General features: G+C 40.5%; 1 protein-coding gene across 14 annotated transcripts in view; it reads right to left on the reverse strand.

Moving 5' to 3' along the window:
- The window catches only part of IL1R1 (interleukin 1 receptor type 1), a 79,143-nt gene that overhangs the window by 22,759 nt on the left and 37,971 nt on the right, over positions 1-18,413 (reverse strand). For 12 of the 14 annotated variants that reach the window (XM_056556069.1, XM_056556076.1, XM_056556077.1 and 9 more), the window contains 5 exons: positions 12,694-12,766; positions 9,391-9,634; positions 7,585-7,768; positions 5,399-5,567; positions 2,992-3,057 (listed from right to left, as the gene is read on the reverse strand). In XM_056556069.1, coding sequence (XP_056412044.1) covers positions 2,992-3,057; positions 5,399-5,567; positions 7,585-7,768; positions 9,391-9,634; positions 12,694-12,757 — 727 coding nt within the window. In that variant the 5' untranslated portion in view covers positions 12,758-12,766. Of the gene's footprint in view, positions 1-2,991; positions 3,058-5,398; positions 5,568-7,584; positions 7,769-9,390; positions 9,635-11,292; positions 11,371-12,693; positions 12,767-13,123; positions 13,149-18,413 lie in introns of those variants that run through there. The other 2 variants (XM_056556081.1, XM_056556082.1) reach the window with 2 other exon arrangements.

Raw genomic sequence — 18,413 nt, forward strand, 5'->3', positions numbered from 1 at the left:
AAGTACTGGAATGATTAAGATTTTTTAATAGAAGTAATTTACAAATCTGTTTAACTTTCTGGAACCAGTTTTCCACCGGAGCACCCATTTAAGTATTTCTCATAGAAAAGAATTGCAGTAACACATGTTTTGCTATACACATGTTTATTCCCTTTGTGTTTTTTTGGAACTTAATATTTGATTGCACACCCTTTGGAAAAAATAACTGAAATCAGTCGCTTCCTATAACGATCAGTTAGCTTCTTACACCTCTCAGCCAGAATGTTGGACCACTCTTCCCTTGCAAACTGCTCCAGGTCTTTCTTTTTGGAAGGGCACCTTTTCCCAACAGCAATATTAAGATCTTTCCACAGGTGTTCAATGGAGTTTAGATGCAGACTCATTGCTGGCCACTTCAGAACTCTCCAGTGTTTGGTGCTTTTTGACCTATGTTTGGGGTTATTGTACTGCTGGAAAACCCAAGATCTCAGATGCAACCCCAGCTTTCTGGCATTGGGCTGTACAGTGCGACGCAAAATCTGTTGGTAATCCTTTGATTTCATGATGCCTTGCACATATTCAAGGCACCCAGTGCTCACGCTGACACTGATGCTCCCTAAGCCGGCAGGACAACTTGAATATCTTTGGAACTTGTTTGGGGCTGCTTATCCCTAGTCCTGACTATCCTGCATTGACACCTTTCATCAATTTTTCTCTTCCGTCCACACCCAGGGAGATTAGCTAAAGGTCCATGGGTTGCAAACTTCTTGATAATGTTGCGAACTGTGGACAAAGGAAAATCTAGATCTCTGGAGATGGACTTGTAACTTTGAGATTGTTGATATTTTTCCACAATTTTGGTTCTCAAGTCCTCAGACAGTTCCCTTCTCCTCTTTCTGTTGTCCATGCTTAGTGTGACACACACAGACACACAATGCAAAGACTAAGTGAACTTCTCTCCTTTTTATCTGCTTCTTTTTTAATTTTTATATTGCCCACACCTGTTACTTGCCCCAGGAGAGATTAAAGGAGCATTACACACTTGAAACAATCCTTTTTTTCCACAAAGGGTGCCAATAATTTTGTCCAGCCCATTTTTGGAGTTTGGTGTGACATTATGTCCAATTAGCTTTTTTTCCTCCCCTTTTTGGTTTAGTTCCAATACACACAAAGGGAATAAACATGTGTATAGCAAAACATGTGTTACTGCAATCCTTTTATGTGAGAAATACTTAATTTTCTAGAAAAAATTTCAGGGGTGCCAACATTTACAGCCATGACTGTAAATAGAGTTACACTGCGACCCACAAATGGCTGCAACCCAGCTGATGGGTCAAGGCCACTTTTAGGCCCAGAAAACTCTTCAGCACCAGGCCCATGGTGCTTTTAATCCGGCTCTGGTCCCAGCACCAATAGCTGTTCTGTGGCTTTGGACTGTCTTGGGCAGCTTGGCAGCATAAGGTGTTGGGCCCACCAACGGACTTACTGTAATATTAAATATGATCACATACTGTTGCAAAGTAATATATTTTTCTAATCATTTATATTTTTGTTATATGTATATATGTTTTTCTATGTTACTGTACCCTTAAATGAGAGCAGTGAACCCCATGTGACCCTGCCTGCCAATGGGAACCCCTAAAGTCTACCCTATGTAGTGTAGTGGGGGGGGGGAGGAGTTGGTCAGAACAGTGTAAGCTGAGCTACAGTTTGGTTCAGTTGTGTGTGCTGTGTGCTCTGAGGAGAGGCCTAGTTTAAATTGAATCTCATCTGGTCATCCGGCAAGGATTACTCGCAAGGAGTAAGTTCATGCCCCTGGGGAAAAGGCTTAAGTACCAGTATTCATTCTTCCGTCTCACAAGTAAGTAAATCAGTATTAATCTGTTTGGTGTAAGCACCACAAGTTCTAGCAAGGCAACAGGGCTCCCAAGGGTTTACACTGTACTCTCTCACCTAAAGCCAGCTGTACGTGTATTACTATCTGCACCCAGCTCAGTAAAGACAGTTATCCGTAACCTAACATCGGTGTGTTCATTTACTCCCCATGTCTGGCCCAGGAGAAGCTGTCCCCAACCTCGGACTGTGTATAGGATAACGATGCCCTGGCGTCACGAAGTGATCAGGTATTTCTACTAACACCCCGTGCACTGCTCCATTAGGTGCTATATGTAGGGACCAAGTATGGAAGTAGTGGAAATAAGTGGCACTCACCCCAAAGATGACTTTGAAAACAGGAACAGGATTTAATTCTAAATGACAGCATACAGGTAACAGGGAACAGATAGTCTTCAAGCGGGGAGGATAGAGACCGTAGCCACGGTCAGAAGCGGGGGCACACCATGAAGCAACAACTAGTTTCACGTCATCACAACGCTTCTTCCGGTTGCAGGAAGAAGCGTCGTGATGACGTGAAACTAGTTGTTGCTTCGTGGTGTGCCCCCGCTTCTGACCGTGGCTACGGTCTCTATCCTCCCCGCTTGAAGACTATCTGTTCCCTGTTACCTGTACGCTGTCATTTGGAATAAAATCCTGTTCCTGTTTTCAAAGTCATCTTTGGGGTGAGTGCCACTTATTTCCACTACTTCCATACCTGGTTGCTGTTCGCTTGTATTGCATATTGAGCACCCCCGGCTATAAGAGACTTTAGAGCAGCGGTCCAATTATTTCAGGTGTGATCTCATCCCGTACACACTGTATGAGGCAGTACTGCAGTGCCTGGTGAATTTCTGCTCTCTCCACATCTTGCTATATGTAGAGAGCTATCCTTCCCCAGAAGTATTGCTTTGAGTGTAGAATTATCCTGTAGATACAACGTCCAATATAGCATGTCACAATTTCTGCATGCTACCGTTATGAAATCAGAGGTACATGGAAGTACAGTGGAAGGGTAAGGTATCTCTGTAAAAACACTGTTTTGTCTCTGTACTAAACAGTTGTCATGTGGCCATGTACAGGAGCTTCTATGCTGTATATAAACCGTAAATTCTATTTTCAAAGCAGAGAATAACTCACCTAATTCCACATCTAATACATTATTGCTTGGGAATTTCATAACAGCTTCGGCTATTTCTTGTTGATCTAAAAAAATAAAACACAAAAAACATTTACTATTGATATTGTTTAAACAGCATGAACATATCTTACACAAAATCTTACAATGTTTTATCTGAAGGTGTAATATAAGGTTTTTATAGCCTTAAAGTGGCCATACACTTAAATAACTGTTATTTCTCCACTAACTGTAAAATGGATGAACACTAGTTCACCTCTTCCAGAACAATAGGGTCTGACAGTAAAAATTCATCTTTAATAGGAGAGTCAGGAGGCCACCATACACTTTAAACAGTCAGCCAAACACCTCATGTGGGCAGGTACAGCAGACTTTAGTCTAAGGTGTATGTCCAATTACATTAAAGGGGTTATCCAGGAAATAACTTTTTTTATATATATCAACTGGCTCCAGAAAGTTAAACAGATTTGTAAATTACTTCTATTAAAAAATCTTAATCCTTTCAGTACTTATGAGCTTCTGAAGTTAAGGTTGTTCTTTTCTGTCTTAAGTGTTCTCTGATGAAACGTGTCTCGGGAAACGCCCAGTTTACAAGCAAATCCCCATAGCAAACCTCTTCTAAACTGGGCGGTTCCCGAGACACATGTCATCAGAGAGCACTTAGACAGAAAAGAACAACCTTAACTTCAGACGCTCATAAGTACTGAAAGGATTAAGATTTTTTAATAGAAGTCATTTACAAATCTGTTTAACTTTCTAGAGCCAGTTGATATATATAAAAAAAGTTTTTTCCTGGAATACCCCTTTAACGTGATCTAAAGTGATGTCCACCTTTACAAGCATATAGCAGCGTACTCTCCAATACTCATGTATTGAATCAGCTTATCTTTTCAATAAAAAACTTAGAATATAAGAGGAGGCTATATAACTTATTGGCACCACACATTCAGTTTTTCAGTTGGTTAAACTTATACAGTGGTCCCTCAAGTTACAATATTAATTGGTTCCAGGACGGCCATTGTATGGTGAAACCATTGTATATTTCAACCTGATAATTGGTTTTGAACCCTCAAAATGTCTTCCAAAAATAAGAGATTAGCTATAACGTTTATATTGTGTTGTTCATCCTTTTGGCACTGGAACAACTCTGATCTGTCATAACATGGAATACACAAGACCTTTAAAGATGTCTGGTGGTATCTGACACTAACTCTCCATGAATCGGATTGCGTTCTGGGGAATGTTAAGGCATTATCATTAAGTATGACCAAATAACTCTGCATACATATTTCAGGAGGCATTGCAGAGATCTCTCCCACAATCTAATTATACCCAGGACCATTTTTATAACAAGGGGAAATCCTCAACATCTACTGTATAGGAAAGAAAGTTTCTACACCACCAGCACTGATGGGGTTCTTTACTGTAAGAGCAATCATACCATGGAACTCTCTCCCATGGTAATAACATTACAAGTTATGGATACTATATTAATAGGGATTTAGGGTTGATCCAGGGATCTCTCCTGTTTGCCATATTGGAGTCAGTAAGGAATTGTTCCCCTCTGGTATGGGGTAATTGGCATCAGCCTCATAAGAGTTTTTGGCCTTCCTATGGACATTTATCTTTTTCAACCATAAAAGTGTTACCATGTAACTTTAGGTCATGTTCCTCAAACCATTCCTGAACAATGTTTGCAGTGTGGAAGGGTGCATTATCCTATCCTAAAAGCAGTGGTACATTACCATACCATACCATAGCCATAAAGGGGTGGACTTAGCTTGCATAAATGTGCCCACTGTAAGTGTTTCCAGAGGTGGACAGGGATCAGCATGGGCAATCTTGCCGGTCTGCAGCTACCCAGCCCTGGAATATACTGTGTTTTTTTGTGCTACAGCAGCTCTTCTGTGGGACTGGACCAGAAGGGGCAACCTTTGCTCCCCACAAGCATTAGTGACCCTTTAGTAGCCATAACCATGTCATCGATACCCCACTTGTCCTTTCTTGGATAGATTTTGGTAGGGTAGGTACAACCCACTGCGTACTGAGAACACCCAAGAAGCCCTGACATTTTGAGGATACTATTATGCAACATTTTGGCCCTTGTCAAAGATATCTGACATCCTTGGATGGTAAACAATCTGTGATAGGGTACCTTTCATTAATTCTTCAAAGTTTGGGAATACTTAGGGGGGAACAAGTGTGCCTTATTATGCAAAATAAATGTTGCACAAACTCCCACTTTGCACAAACAGAGCTGGTTAATAAAATTTGCACAATGTTGCTCCTCTGCACCGGTGCAGGAAATGATAAATACCCCCCTTAGTGCTTTCCTGTCAGCATGTTTTTTACTATATTCATTTATGTTCAAACATATACTAATAATATAATACATAGTTGTAGTTATACCTAATATATTGTACTGAATTGTACGGGAGATGTTATAACTGACACCATTGTATGTAAATAACACTTCACAAGTATAATTCCCACTGTCTTGTGTGGATAAGTTGCTTATAATCAAGGTTTTTCCAGGCATTTGGTAGCGCTGACTATCCCGGTTCAGTGGTTGGCATTCCTGTGCACAAAAAAAAAGTTGTTAACCATCACAAATAGCATGCTTTTTATGTGCAATGTCATTTAGCAAACACAGACATGTCTAAAAGCCTGAACATTCAACCACTTTGTCATTTAATGCTCCCTGGCCACTGAATGATCACCTATGTGGCAAGCTCTAGTTTTTGCAATTAATATACAATAAAAGTTGAAAGGGAATCTGATGCTAGGTATGTGTAGTATAAACTTTTATGAAGGTGTAGTGTTCCGCTGGGTCCACACAAAGTGTTTTATTAGCCTAATGCATAGTTTTATGCTGAATGTGTCTTAAAGGGGTACTCTGGGGAACTAAACCCATAGCCCATCCTTTCTCTCTCACCAACCTGTTCATTTGTATAAATATCATTCATTAGCTATATAGAGCGGTTTTCCTCTTTCAGCTGTCACTTACATGCAAGGAGTGAGAGAAAGATGTCATTATCAGATCCACTTTGTCTTTGTGCAAAGCCCTCACTAAGAGTAGCCCCCACCCCCCTGCAAGTCAAACACCATGTGATTTCTGTCTTGTCTAATGGTCTGGCTTCACAGCCACACCTCCCCTCCCCTTCCCTGTGTGAGGATAGTGTCAGGAGAGAAACAGCCCAGCATCTCCTTAGCACACAACGCTGCTCTTTTTCTGCTGTAGTTCTAATCACTGACTGCTGCCATTCAAAGCATAACATGATTTTTTGCTGGGGGGGAGGATAGTTTGAAAGAAAAGACATGTACAGTGTGTGCTGATGACCGTATTTACAACAACACAGCGTGCACACAGATAGTAAAAGAAACTGACTGCTGGGAGTTGTAGAATCGGCTGCAAGCAAGGAAAAAGAATATTCAGGAGACAACAGGGGCCACATGAGCTAGCAAATTCACATGGATAACTACAGGGGACACAGAACAGGTTTTGTGGTGGCTTTGGGGAATTTTTATTTTTATTAACTTCCCCAGAGCACCCCTTTAAGTTGCAACTACCTAAGTGGCAAGTAGCACCCAATGCTCTGTTACAGTCTGAACTGAAGGCCATCCCACCCACATACAGGTGCCCTTATATACACAATTAAGTGTCTGCTATAAAAACCTAGCACAACCTCTACTCAGGTAAGAAGCAGGTAAAATGAACAATCCAAAATCTAGCTTTTGGATTGTTCGTATACTTTGTTATTGTATGAGCACCCTCAATCTGAAGTTGCTGCCAATTGTAGTTCATCCAGGAGGATAAGGCTCAAAGTTGATAGTTTGCAGTACCCAAACCTGACCATCTCATATACATTAAGAAGCAGGTTATGCTGTGTGTTGGTGGGATATACTGAGTCAGTTTGTCTGTGGAAATAATAGTGAAGATGACCAGCAGGTGACGTAAAGCTGAAAGAAGATATACACACATAGATATACAGAGTAACGCATTATTCACACCCCAACAGAAAGATAATACAGGATTTGAATAACATGTCAGCAATTAGTTATTTAAATGATTAAGAGGCAGAACGTCACTCCAGTGGGCAGAGAGGTAACGCGGTCTAGACACATTTTGAATGTAGCAACACTCTTTATCACAGATACCTTTCCTAATAAGAAAACCTCCTTATATATGGTAGCCTAGGAATGGGGTATTATAATGTAAGATCACAACATTTGCAAAATAAAATCCTAATTAAAAACCAAGCATAATAGCAATGACAATGGAAATCCCACTACCTTAATAGAAAGTACATATGTGTATTGGCACTCACCAGTCACTGGAACATAACAGATAAAGTAGTCTTACTGTGACAGATTACTAATATGTGTATTATACTATGTTGCTTGTGTAATTGCATATACAGTGTGAAAACTGTTCATTACTATAAATAAAAACATAATGCAATTATTCATTATTAACTTTTGTATAATGATATCTGAACCTTTTAATTAATGGAATTCTCACCATATAAACCAACGTATGTACAAGTAAAATGTATTAAATAAAATAAAAAACGTAATATTAAAAATATTAGTACCTTAAACCATTTGACTTTTGTGTTCCTGTAATTGACATAGATGTCTATGTCTGGACATTCAATGTTAAGTGATGGCGCCATCGGTATTTCATTCAGATACATCACTGAATGATTATAGCACAGACCATCATCATAATCAAACACTTCAACTCTCCTAATCTTCTTAATGCAGTAAGTTGTGTTTCTGTATGTAAGAGAAGGATAAAATCTGAATCAATAGGAAGAGATAACACTAAATTTATAACCCATTATAACATACATTTATCACCATCTCCTAAATGATTTATTAAATGAGTTGTCTCACGAGGACAAATGAGGATCAAACTCCTTTTATTGCCAGAAAACAGGTCATGTTTGTAGGGGGTAAACCACATATCCCACCTTTTGTAAAAACGTAACTCATGTTCAGCATTAGTGGGGAGTCCTGGCTGCTGATTGCAGCAATTACTCACCAGCTTTGAAACAAGCTCCACTTTTGAGCTCACTTCAAAGTCTTGCAGCGGGAACAGGGCCAAGGGCGTAAATGTACAGTATTCCCTGACACTTATCTTTGATGATTAAATGGGAAGGGTGGAGATAGTAATGGAAAAATGATGACATTGTTTAAATAAAATTAATTTTTTCTTAGTATTTCTTAAGTCTCCATAGTAATATTAGAGTGCTAAAACCATTTATTTTGCTACAAGTAAGACACTATGCAGGGCTCCTCTTTATAAGGAATTGCATTGTCAGCTAAAAAAGGGATGAGGCTACTTATTGTCTTAAATGGGATATCCAGCGGTGGTACAAAAAAACAAACTTTTACTTACATCCTGTGCTCCAGCAGTGTCTCCATTGGCCTGCTCTAGTAACTGGCCGCGATCCTCTTCCATTCAGAAATCATGACTCCTAGATGAGGAGTGACATTGGGGCTCAGAGTGTTACACTGTCCCGCTTCAGCCAGTAATTGGCTAAGGGGCAGTGTGACACTTTGGGCCCCAATGTCACTCCCGATCCAGGCACCATGAATTCTGAAAGAAAGAAAGCCACCGGGGACTGAAGCAGGACACCAGAGGCAGCACTGGAACATAGGAGGTAAGTGAAAGTTATACCATATAATGTTAAGTGCCAAAGTTGTAAAAAAATAATAAAAATTAAAAATTAAAACACTGGATAATTCCTAAGGGAATGGAATTGGTTATAGGGGAAAAAACTAACACAAGTCTCTTCTGTCCTGAGAAAGCAATATCTCATTTAAATCTTTGCTATGGAACCCTTTTACATCTATGCACCAAATTGGGTAAAGTTGACATAAGAATTATGGATGCTATTGAACACTTGAATTCCTGGGAATGAGGTCTAACTACAACCCCCAAGCTCCCCACCCCCAAATATACTTTTAGTTTGTGGTTCTTGTTTTAAATACTTTTTTGTTTGTGTGTATAATAAGCCATGGATGTTTATTCATTTACCATACAGCATACATCTCTTGCATTGTCTCATAAATGAATATTAATATTATGAATAGAGATGAGCGAACTTACGGTAAATTCGATTCGTCGCGAACTTCTCGGCTCGGCAGTTGATGAATTTTCCTGCATAAATTAGTTCAGCCTTCAGGTGCTCCGGTGGGCTGGAAAAGGTGGATACATTCCTAGGAAAGAGTCTCCTAGGACTGTATCCACCTTTTCCAGCCCACCGGAGCACCGGAAAGCTGAACTAATTTATGCAGGAAAAGACATCAACTGCCGAGCCGAGAAGTTTGTGACGAATCAAATTTACTGTAAGTTCGCTCATCTCTAATTATGAATATGGACACAGTCTCACCTGAGAATACATTGATAGAGTCCACTATCTTGTAGATCTGCAGGGATAAACTTTAGGTACTTGTGATCTTGATAAACTCTTGCTTGCCTATCTGTGGCCATTTCTGTTTGTGAGTCATTTCTTATCCAGGTTACATTGAAATCATTTTTCTCAAATAAGAAGTAAAGCGGGCAGACAGCATACAGAGGCTGGCCGACACGTGCATATTCAAATTCAAACTCCATTCCTTCATCAATACAGAGCTCTACAAAATAAACATATTCATCTATATACATTTGTCAGGAAAAACACATCACCAGTATGGTTTAAGTAAATGTAAAGCTCCAATTTCCAGCTACTTTTCTTTCAAATTTGTAATTTTAAAGGAACTCAATAGACCAGTATGCCAGTATTAGTAATTGTGCCAATTGTGCCAAAAAAATCAGTTACAATTCATATTGCATCAACTTCTAGATAGATAGATAGATAGATAGATACTGTACATAGATAGATAGATGGCAACATTTTTAGCATGACAAAAAAAATGAGGTCCAGCTGGACAGGAAATGTCCAGCACCAAAGGAATGTTCAGTCTTATAGACAATTGGCCACAATTAAGGACAGAAATATGTGGTGTTTACCAAAGAGAAAAAATAATCTAATGTTTGATAATGTAAAACAGAAGTCTTTTATGTGAATCACCAGCTTAACAGTAAGAAAAATTTCAACATTAAAGTGGTTATCCAGGAAAAAACTTATTTTTTATATTTCAACTGGCTCCAGAAAGTTAAACATATTTGAAAATTACTTCTATTAAAAAAATCTTAATCCTTTCAGTACTTATGAGCTTCTGAAGTTAAGGTTGTTCTTTTCTGTCTAAGTCCTCTCTGATGACACGTGTCTCGGTCAATGCCCAGTTTAGAAGCAAATCCCCATAGCAAACCTCTTCTAAACTGGGCGTTTCCCGAGACACGTGTCATCAGAGAGCACTTAGACAGAAAAAAACAACCTTAACTTCAGAAGCTCATAAGTACTGAAAGGATTAAGATTTTTTAATAGAAGTAATTTACAAATCTGTTTAACTTTCTGGAGCCAGTTGATATATATATATAGATATATATATAATAAATTTTCCCTGGAATACCCCTTTAACTATTCTGTTTGCTGAACATAAAATACACAATACATATGATAAAACTCTGTAAAAAAAGGGACCAGATGTGCTTCGTGCCATGCACATGTATAGGTTACACCCTTCTTACAGGATGTGGAAGCTGGACTTAACTGCTAGAGGGTACCAGGTCATTTCCCAAAAGTGGTTTGGGTAGTGGCTGGCCAAGCAGACCAAAAAAACAGTGATGTGAGGCAACAAGAAGTCAGGCACTGCAAATCGGGGTCCAAGTATAGGTCATGGGCATATGGCAAGATAGCATAATTGTAAACAGGCAGAAAAGCTTCATGGTCGACAGTCCAAGTGAAGCACAAGCAAGTTAAAATAGTACGGAATAGGTAAGGCCGAGGCAGAATCAAAAAGACAGGCACAGGTAAAATATACAGGATAACAATACTGTTCAGACACCAAGGAGCATGTGGGTTTGACTTAATAGGAACCTGTAATTATTTTCATACTGCCTGAAACATGAGTCATCAGGGCAGTCCCCGGTTGGTTTTGCCTGCTCAACAAGGCTCGATTGATATATTTTTCCCTATACCCAAAAAAGGTGAGATCTATCCATCAAGGCCGGTGGGGTGGGGAGATGCCACCAGGCACAGCCCCAATGGCTCAGGAAGCATGAAAGTAATGACAGTTTCTCTAGAAATGTGCAATGTATAGCTAAGATAGGAGGGGAACAGGATTGAGTGTGTGCACTGCTCCTTTAATTGGCAAATAGAGCACAGGGCACTAGAGAGGAGGGCACATACCTGGAGTCAGAGGCGGTAGAGACTGAAAATGTATCTACCATCAGAGGTACAGACTTCTAAAGACAATGAGGGAGATTTATCAAAACCTGTCTAGAGGAAAAGTTGCTAAGTTGCCCATAGCAACCAATCAGATCGCTTCTTTTATTTTCCAGAAGGCTTTTCAGAAATGAAAGAAGGGATCTGATTGGTTGCTATGGGCAATTTAGCAACATTTCCTCTGAACGGGTTTTGATAAATCTCCCCCAAGAAGACCAACCGCTTTACTACTCAGTACTAGAAATTTGTGGGAATAATTTGTTATTACCCAAACACCCCTTTAAAAATCAGGACGTTCTTTTGGTAATTATGTAACAGAAGTGCTTAAAATGTAACACATTTAGTGACATTTCCATGTACAATATTTTGTACAATATCATGCAATCTGATTTCTTCTGATTTCCATTGTCATTATGCCTCAGGTTGCCATAATCTGCCATGTGCTCTGTAAAAAACAAATATTCCTACTGTTGGATTTGACATTGTACCGCCATTCTGTGTAGCTGCTGAGGGCATCATAACCTAAGGGAAACATGGCTAACTGGCATCTCCTTAGCCTTTAGCCAACAGATAAAGGCCCAAATGAAATGAAGATTTGGCAAAGATTATTTGCATGATAGACTAATTTCCCTCCCTAACGTATACTCATAGCTGGAGTACCTTACATCAATGCCTTGGTCAAAACAATACGGTTAAGTCCACAAAATGAGTAAGAGATGCAAATATTTTTGTAAAGTGTTTGATCTACAGTATAAACTTTTTCAGCATTCTGTGTGGTTTAGCTTATGACATAAAATGATTTAACATCATATTATTAAATGAAAAGCTGACTCCAAATTTCTATGACATTTGAATTTAGAAAAATGAATCATCCAGCCATATAAAAAGTTTCAGCTTCAAATCTGAGAATTTTTTTTAAATAAAATGCATATTATTTAGGAAGTATTTTGTATCTACTGTATAATAATACAGCAGAGCTATGTTTGTTTGTTCCCTATTCGGATCTACATGTATGTTGTGTCAACTGTAATAACACCCAACATATTGTAATACCCTGATAAGTTGTTCCAAATGACAATCTCAACTTTTCTGCATCCTCTACTACATCTTTTTTTTGTATTTTTTTAAACTGTCATTTTTATTAAAGATTTTACATGGAAATGAATCCAGACATAAAAATAACACATGAAGTACATGGCAAGGGTCGCAGCCCAAAAATAGTTCCATAGTAATATAAGGCAGAAACAGGCAGACAAGTAATCGAATCTAGCCCGTAGGCAATAGAACGTCCTACTGGAAACCTCGGCATCCTCTACTACATCTTTATGCTAGAAAACAATGTTATGAAAGTTATACTGGACTTACCTGCTTTACCTAAAGACAGACATATGACAATATGAAGTGCGTAAACAAGCAAGGGACCCAACATTTTATGGACCTGTGGAAATACAGAATAAAAGTTTAATTGCTTCACCTCCACCTATCTGGACACTCATTAAATTAAAACACTATTACTGTATTATATTCTTTATTATTAACCAGTTTCTGCTTTGTTTTCCTGAAAATTAGTTGAAGCTTTTCTTCTGCACAGCAGTAACTTAGACAATAAAAAAAATTTCTTTGCCAAGTGGCAGCCATACATGTAGTACAGCATCTATATACACTGCTAAAAAAAAAAAAAAATGAACACTAAGATAACACATCCTAGATCTGAAGAAATGCCCTTCTCCGTGTCCTGTTTCAGGGACGGGCAGTGCCACGGCTCGCATGTCAGGCTGAGGGCGCACTGTTTCACCTGGCAGTTACTTAGCTCTCTGCACTCCTGGCTCCTCTGCTTCCTCTGACAGTCGGCATGCGCATACCTGTCTCCTAGGGCGTGCGCACCAGCTCTCTGAAATTTAAAGGGCCTTGCCGGGTGCTGACACTATATAGTGTCTGCACTTCCTCTTGACCTTTGTCAGATCTTTGTGCCTTGTAGCCATTGAAAAAGTGTTCCTTGCTGTGTCCAGTCTATACCGTGTATCAGTTTCATTTCACTACATTTCCTGACCATGTACCTAGCCGCCTGCCCTGTCCTTTCTGCCTGACCCTGAGTTTCCTTATTAAATTGTATCACGTCTCACTTCGGACACCACTGTGGGTTAGTTGTACCTGGGAGTTCGCCTGCAGTAGCAAGTCCATCCCACTTTGCTGCGGGTTCTGGTGAAAACCAGCGGCTCCTTAGACTCCGCTCCCTGGTGCGGCTTTCTCCAGTGGTACAGCGGATCCACTACTCAGACCGTTACAAATACTTTCGTCTTTACATAGTTGAATGTGCTGACAACAAAATCACACACAAATTATCAAGAAATCAAATTTATCAACCCATGGAGGTCTGGATATGGAGTCACACTCAAAATCAAAGTGGAAAACCACACTACAGGCTGATCCAACTTTGATGTCCTTAAAACAAGTCAAAATGAGGCCCAGTAGTATGTGTGGCCTCCACGTGCCCGTATGATCTCCCTACAATGCATGGGCATGCGCCTGATGAGGTGGAGGATGGTCTCCTGAGGGATGTCCTACCAGACCTGGACTAAAGCATCCACCAACTCCTTGACAGTCTGTGGTGCAACGTGGCGTTGGTGGATGGAGGACAGATTCAGGTCTGAGGAATGAGTGGGCCAGTCCATAGCATCAATGCCTTCCTCTTGCAGGAACTGCTGACACACTCCAGCCACATGAGGTCTAGTATTGTCTTGCATTAGGAGGTGCCTCATTTCTTTGAGAAAGCCATTCAGAATGGAGAAAACGTTTAGAAGAGAGGATTAATGTTTTAATAGCAGACTGTACCAGAGACCTTTCCTAGTTAGTACACCGAGTGCCCAAGCTGCAGCAGGGCACCGGGGTACACTAGATAGTAATGACAAACTAATAGTCTGCATGACAGACATTTTCATGATACTATAGGAATTAACTGGATACAGTGCTGATAATTTTAAACACCACTGCCATTTAGATGCAATAAATGTGCAATATACTAGTTTGGACACTATTTTAATGAGCATAATTAAAAGTTATATTTTATGGGGGATTTCTAGTCAGGGTTTATCCTGAGGGGATTTATTCCCCAAGTAGGTTTTGTGTTACTTGCATTAGGAGGAACCCAGGGACAACCGCACCAGCATATGGTCTCACAAGGGGTCTGAGGATCTCATCTCGGTACCTAATGGCAGTCAGGCTACCTCTGGCAAGTACATGGAGGGCTGTACGGCCCCCCCCCCCCCAAAGAAATGCCACCCCACACCATTACTGACCCACCGCCAAACCAGTCATGCTGGAGGATGTTGCAGACAGCAGAACGTTCTCCATGGCATCTCCAGACTCTGTCACGTCTGTCACATGTGCTCAGTGTGAACCTGCTTTCATCTGTGAAGAGCACAGGGCGCCAGTGGCGAATTTGCCAATCTTGGTGTTCTCTGGCAAATGCCAATCGCCCTGCACGGTGTTGGGCTGTAAGCACAACCCCCACCTTTGGACGTCAGGCCCTCATACAACCCTCATGGAGTCTGTTTCTGACCGTTTGAGTGGACACATGCACATTTGTGGCCTGCTGGAGGTCATTTTGCAGGGCTCTGGCAGTGCTCCTCCTGCTCCTCCTTGCACAAAGGTGGAGGTAGCGGTCCTGCTGCTGGGTTGTTGCCCTCCTACGGCTTCCTCCACATCTTCTGATGTACTGCCCTGTCTACTGATAGCGCCTCCATGCTCTGGACACTACGCTGACAGACACAGCAAACCTTCTTGCCACAGCTCGCATTGATGTGCCATCCTGGATGAGCTGCACTATCTGAGCCACTTGTGTGGCTTGTAGACTCTGTCTCATGCTGCCACTAGAGTGAAAGCACCGCCAAAATTCAAAAGTGACCAAAACATCAGCGAGGAAGCATAGGAACAGAGAATTGGTCTGTGGTCACCACCTGCAGAACCACTCCTTTATTGGGGGGTGTCTTGCTAATTGCCTATAATTTCCACCTGTTGTCTGTTCCATTTGCACAACAGCATGTGAAATTGATTGTGAATCAGTGTTGCTTCCTGAGTGAACAGTGTGATTTCACAGAAGTGTGATTGACTTGGAGTTACATTGTGTTGTTTAAGTGTTCCCTTTATTTTTTTGAGCAGTGTATTATACACTAACGCCATCTTCAAGAATTTTATCTTCCTATTTTGCTGTGTGTAGCTTACAAATCTGGGCTTCAGAAACCATATGGAAAAATAGTTTCAGCTCTTACAGTAAGAACACTAAAATTCTACTTGAAAGAATGGATATTTTGCAGAGCAAAATGAAAAGCTAGATATATGATTAACATGAAAAACAAGCTTTCTGACATCTAAAAAAAAAAAAAAAAACATTTCTTCTACTGTAAAGAACTGATATACTGCAATGGAATTCACTTCTTAATGGGAAACTAAGCTAAGCCCATGGTCAGACAGGTTTAGCAGCAGGGTCCCTGTCATACCTTACATTTGGTGAGCCTGTGTTATTTTCTGAATAGGTAAATTAATCTTAAATGCCCAAGGTGTTCCCGAGCACTGCAAATGCCTAGCAATCCTAACCCATCTCGCCTTTCACTTCCGTGTGATTGACTGCTTCTAAGCTGTCCTTTCAGTTTTCTATTTTGGCAAAATCTTATATCCTATTGTGGGTGGGAGATGTGAAGTAAATCATTGGTTTCTCAGGGGCCTCATAGATGTTTACATGATAAGACATTTATTTTTGGCCTCCAGTATTCCGAAGGAAGAAGTGGAGACAATAAATTCCTTAAATAGGCACTGTCATTAAAACTTATTTTTGCTATTGCACTCCTTATGGCAAATAAAAAATCTTTCTAATGTACTTTGTTTAAAAGAAAATGAAGTTTTCTATGTTTTATTTGTGTTTAACCCCTTAACGACGCAGGACTTATATTTACGTCCTGCGCCAGCTCCCGCGATATGAAGCGGGATCGCGCCGCGATCCCGCATCATATCGCGTTGGTCCTGGCGCTCATCAACGGCCGGGACCCGCGGCTAATACCACACATCGCCGATCGCGGCGATGTGCGGTATTAACCCTTTAGAAGCGGCGGTCAAAGCTGACCGCCGCTTCTAAAGTGACCCGGCTGCTCAGTCGGGCTGTTCGGGACCGCCGCGGTGAAATCGCGGCGTCCCGAACAGCTTGCAGGACATCGGGAGGGCCCTTACCTGCCTCCTCGGTGTCCGATCGGCGAATGACTGCTCCATGCCTGAGATCCAGGCAGGAGCAGTCAAGCGCCGATAACACTGATCACAGGCGTGTTAATACATGCCTGTGATCAGGATGAGAGATCAGTGTGTGCAGTGTTATAGGTCCCTTTGGGACCTATAACACTGCAAAAAAAATGTAAAAAAAAAGTGTTAATAAAGGTCATTTAACCCCTTCCCTAATAAAAGTTTGAATCACCCCCCTTTTCCCATAAAAAAAAAATAAAACTGTGTAAAAAAAAAATAAATAAACATATGTGGTATCGCCGCGTGCGTAAATGTCCGAACTATAAAAATATATCATTAATTAAACCGCATGGTCAATGGCGTATGCGCAAAAAAATTCCAACGTCCAAAAAAGCGTATTTTGGTCACTTTTTATACCATTAAAAAATGAATAAAAAGTGATCAAAAAGTTTGATCAAAATAACAATCATACCGATAAAAACTTCAGATCACGGTGCAAAAAATGAGTCCTCATACTGCCCTGTATGTGGAAAAATGAAAAAGTTATAGGGGTCAGAAGATGACATTTTTAAACGTATAAATTTTCCTGCATGTAGTTATGATTTTTTCCAGAAGTACAACAAAATCAAACCTATATAAGTAGGGTATCATTTTAACTGTATGGACCTACAGAATAATGATAAGGTGTAATTTTTACCGAAATATGCACTGCATAGAAACGGAAGCCCCCAAAAGCTACAAAATGGCGTTTTTTCTTCGATTTTGTCGCACAATTATTTTTTTTTCCGTTTCGCCGTGCATTTTTGTGTAAAATGACTAATGTTACTGCAAAGTAGTATTGGCGACGCAAAAAATAAGCCATAATATGGATTTTTAGGTGGAAAATTGAAAGGGTTATGATTTTTAAAAGGTAAGGAGGAAAAAACGAAAGTGCAAAAACGGAAAAACCCTGAGTCCTTAAGGGGTTAAAAAAGATGCCACTAGGTGCCTCCCTACTTGTCCAGAGCATATTTCTCCCCATCTCTTGCACAGACTGTGGACTCCTGCTGGCCTGGCAGAAGTCCAAAATCAGGAAATGCTGGGGGGGGGGGGGGCAGCCTTATCCAATGATAGCTCATCCCACACTGAACTGCTCTGGGCTGTGTGTAGCAGACTGAGGGAGGAAGTTCTCTCCTGTATGGCTTCAGATGTCACATCTGCGCAGAAAATACAGAGCAATATCAAGATGGAAAACAAAAAAATAATAAAAATTATTATCGTGATGGGGCAGTGAACTGGGAGGATTATAAAATTTAACAAGATCATGACAGGTACTCTTTAATAATAAAATACAGACCTAAAACAGATCACTGTGTTTCCAAAGTAAAAGGCAACTGACAAACCTTGTAAAATGAGATCCAGTAATCACGCTTTCTTTCATTCATTTACTATGTCTTGCTTATGTGCATATTGTAAGATAGCAAAAATTAGGGGGGCAACTAAAATTAAGTATAACAGCAAATCAAACTTTACAAGTTTGTCTGTTTTCTGTTACCAGTGTGATGTCCCAGTACAGGATATAGTCCCGTACAGTACTTGGGCCCTGTCAGGTTGAGTCCCTCTGTGCCTTAGGGGCCCTCCTGCAGTGTCTACCCCATAGTAATATATATTACTATGCAGCTTGACCTATGGGCTTCTGGCTCAGCCCCCCTTTATAAGAAGGCCAGCCATTACAATCTCTCTCTTAGATCCTGAGGCACAGTGAAGACCAGACGTCTCAGAGCTAGTGTCCAGCACATCTGGAGGCCTCAAGTAACCTACAGCCAGTAAGTCAAGTATCTATCATCTGCTGTCACTACCTACAGTCAAGTCTATAGTCA

The sequence above is a fragment of the Hyla sarda genome, chromosome 2 (genome assembly GCF_029499605.1).
Source record: "Hyla sarda isolate aHylSar1 chromosome 2, aHylSar1.hap1, whole genome shotgun sequence".
NCBI classification, from domain to species: domain Eukaryota; kingdom Metazoa; phylum Chordata; class Amphibia; order Anura; family Hylidae; genus Hyla; species Hyla sarda.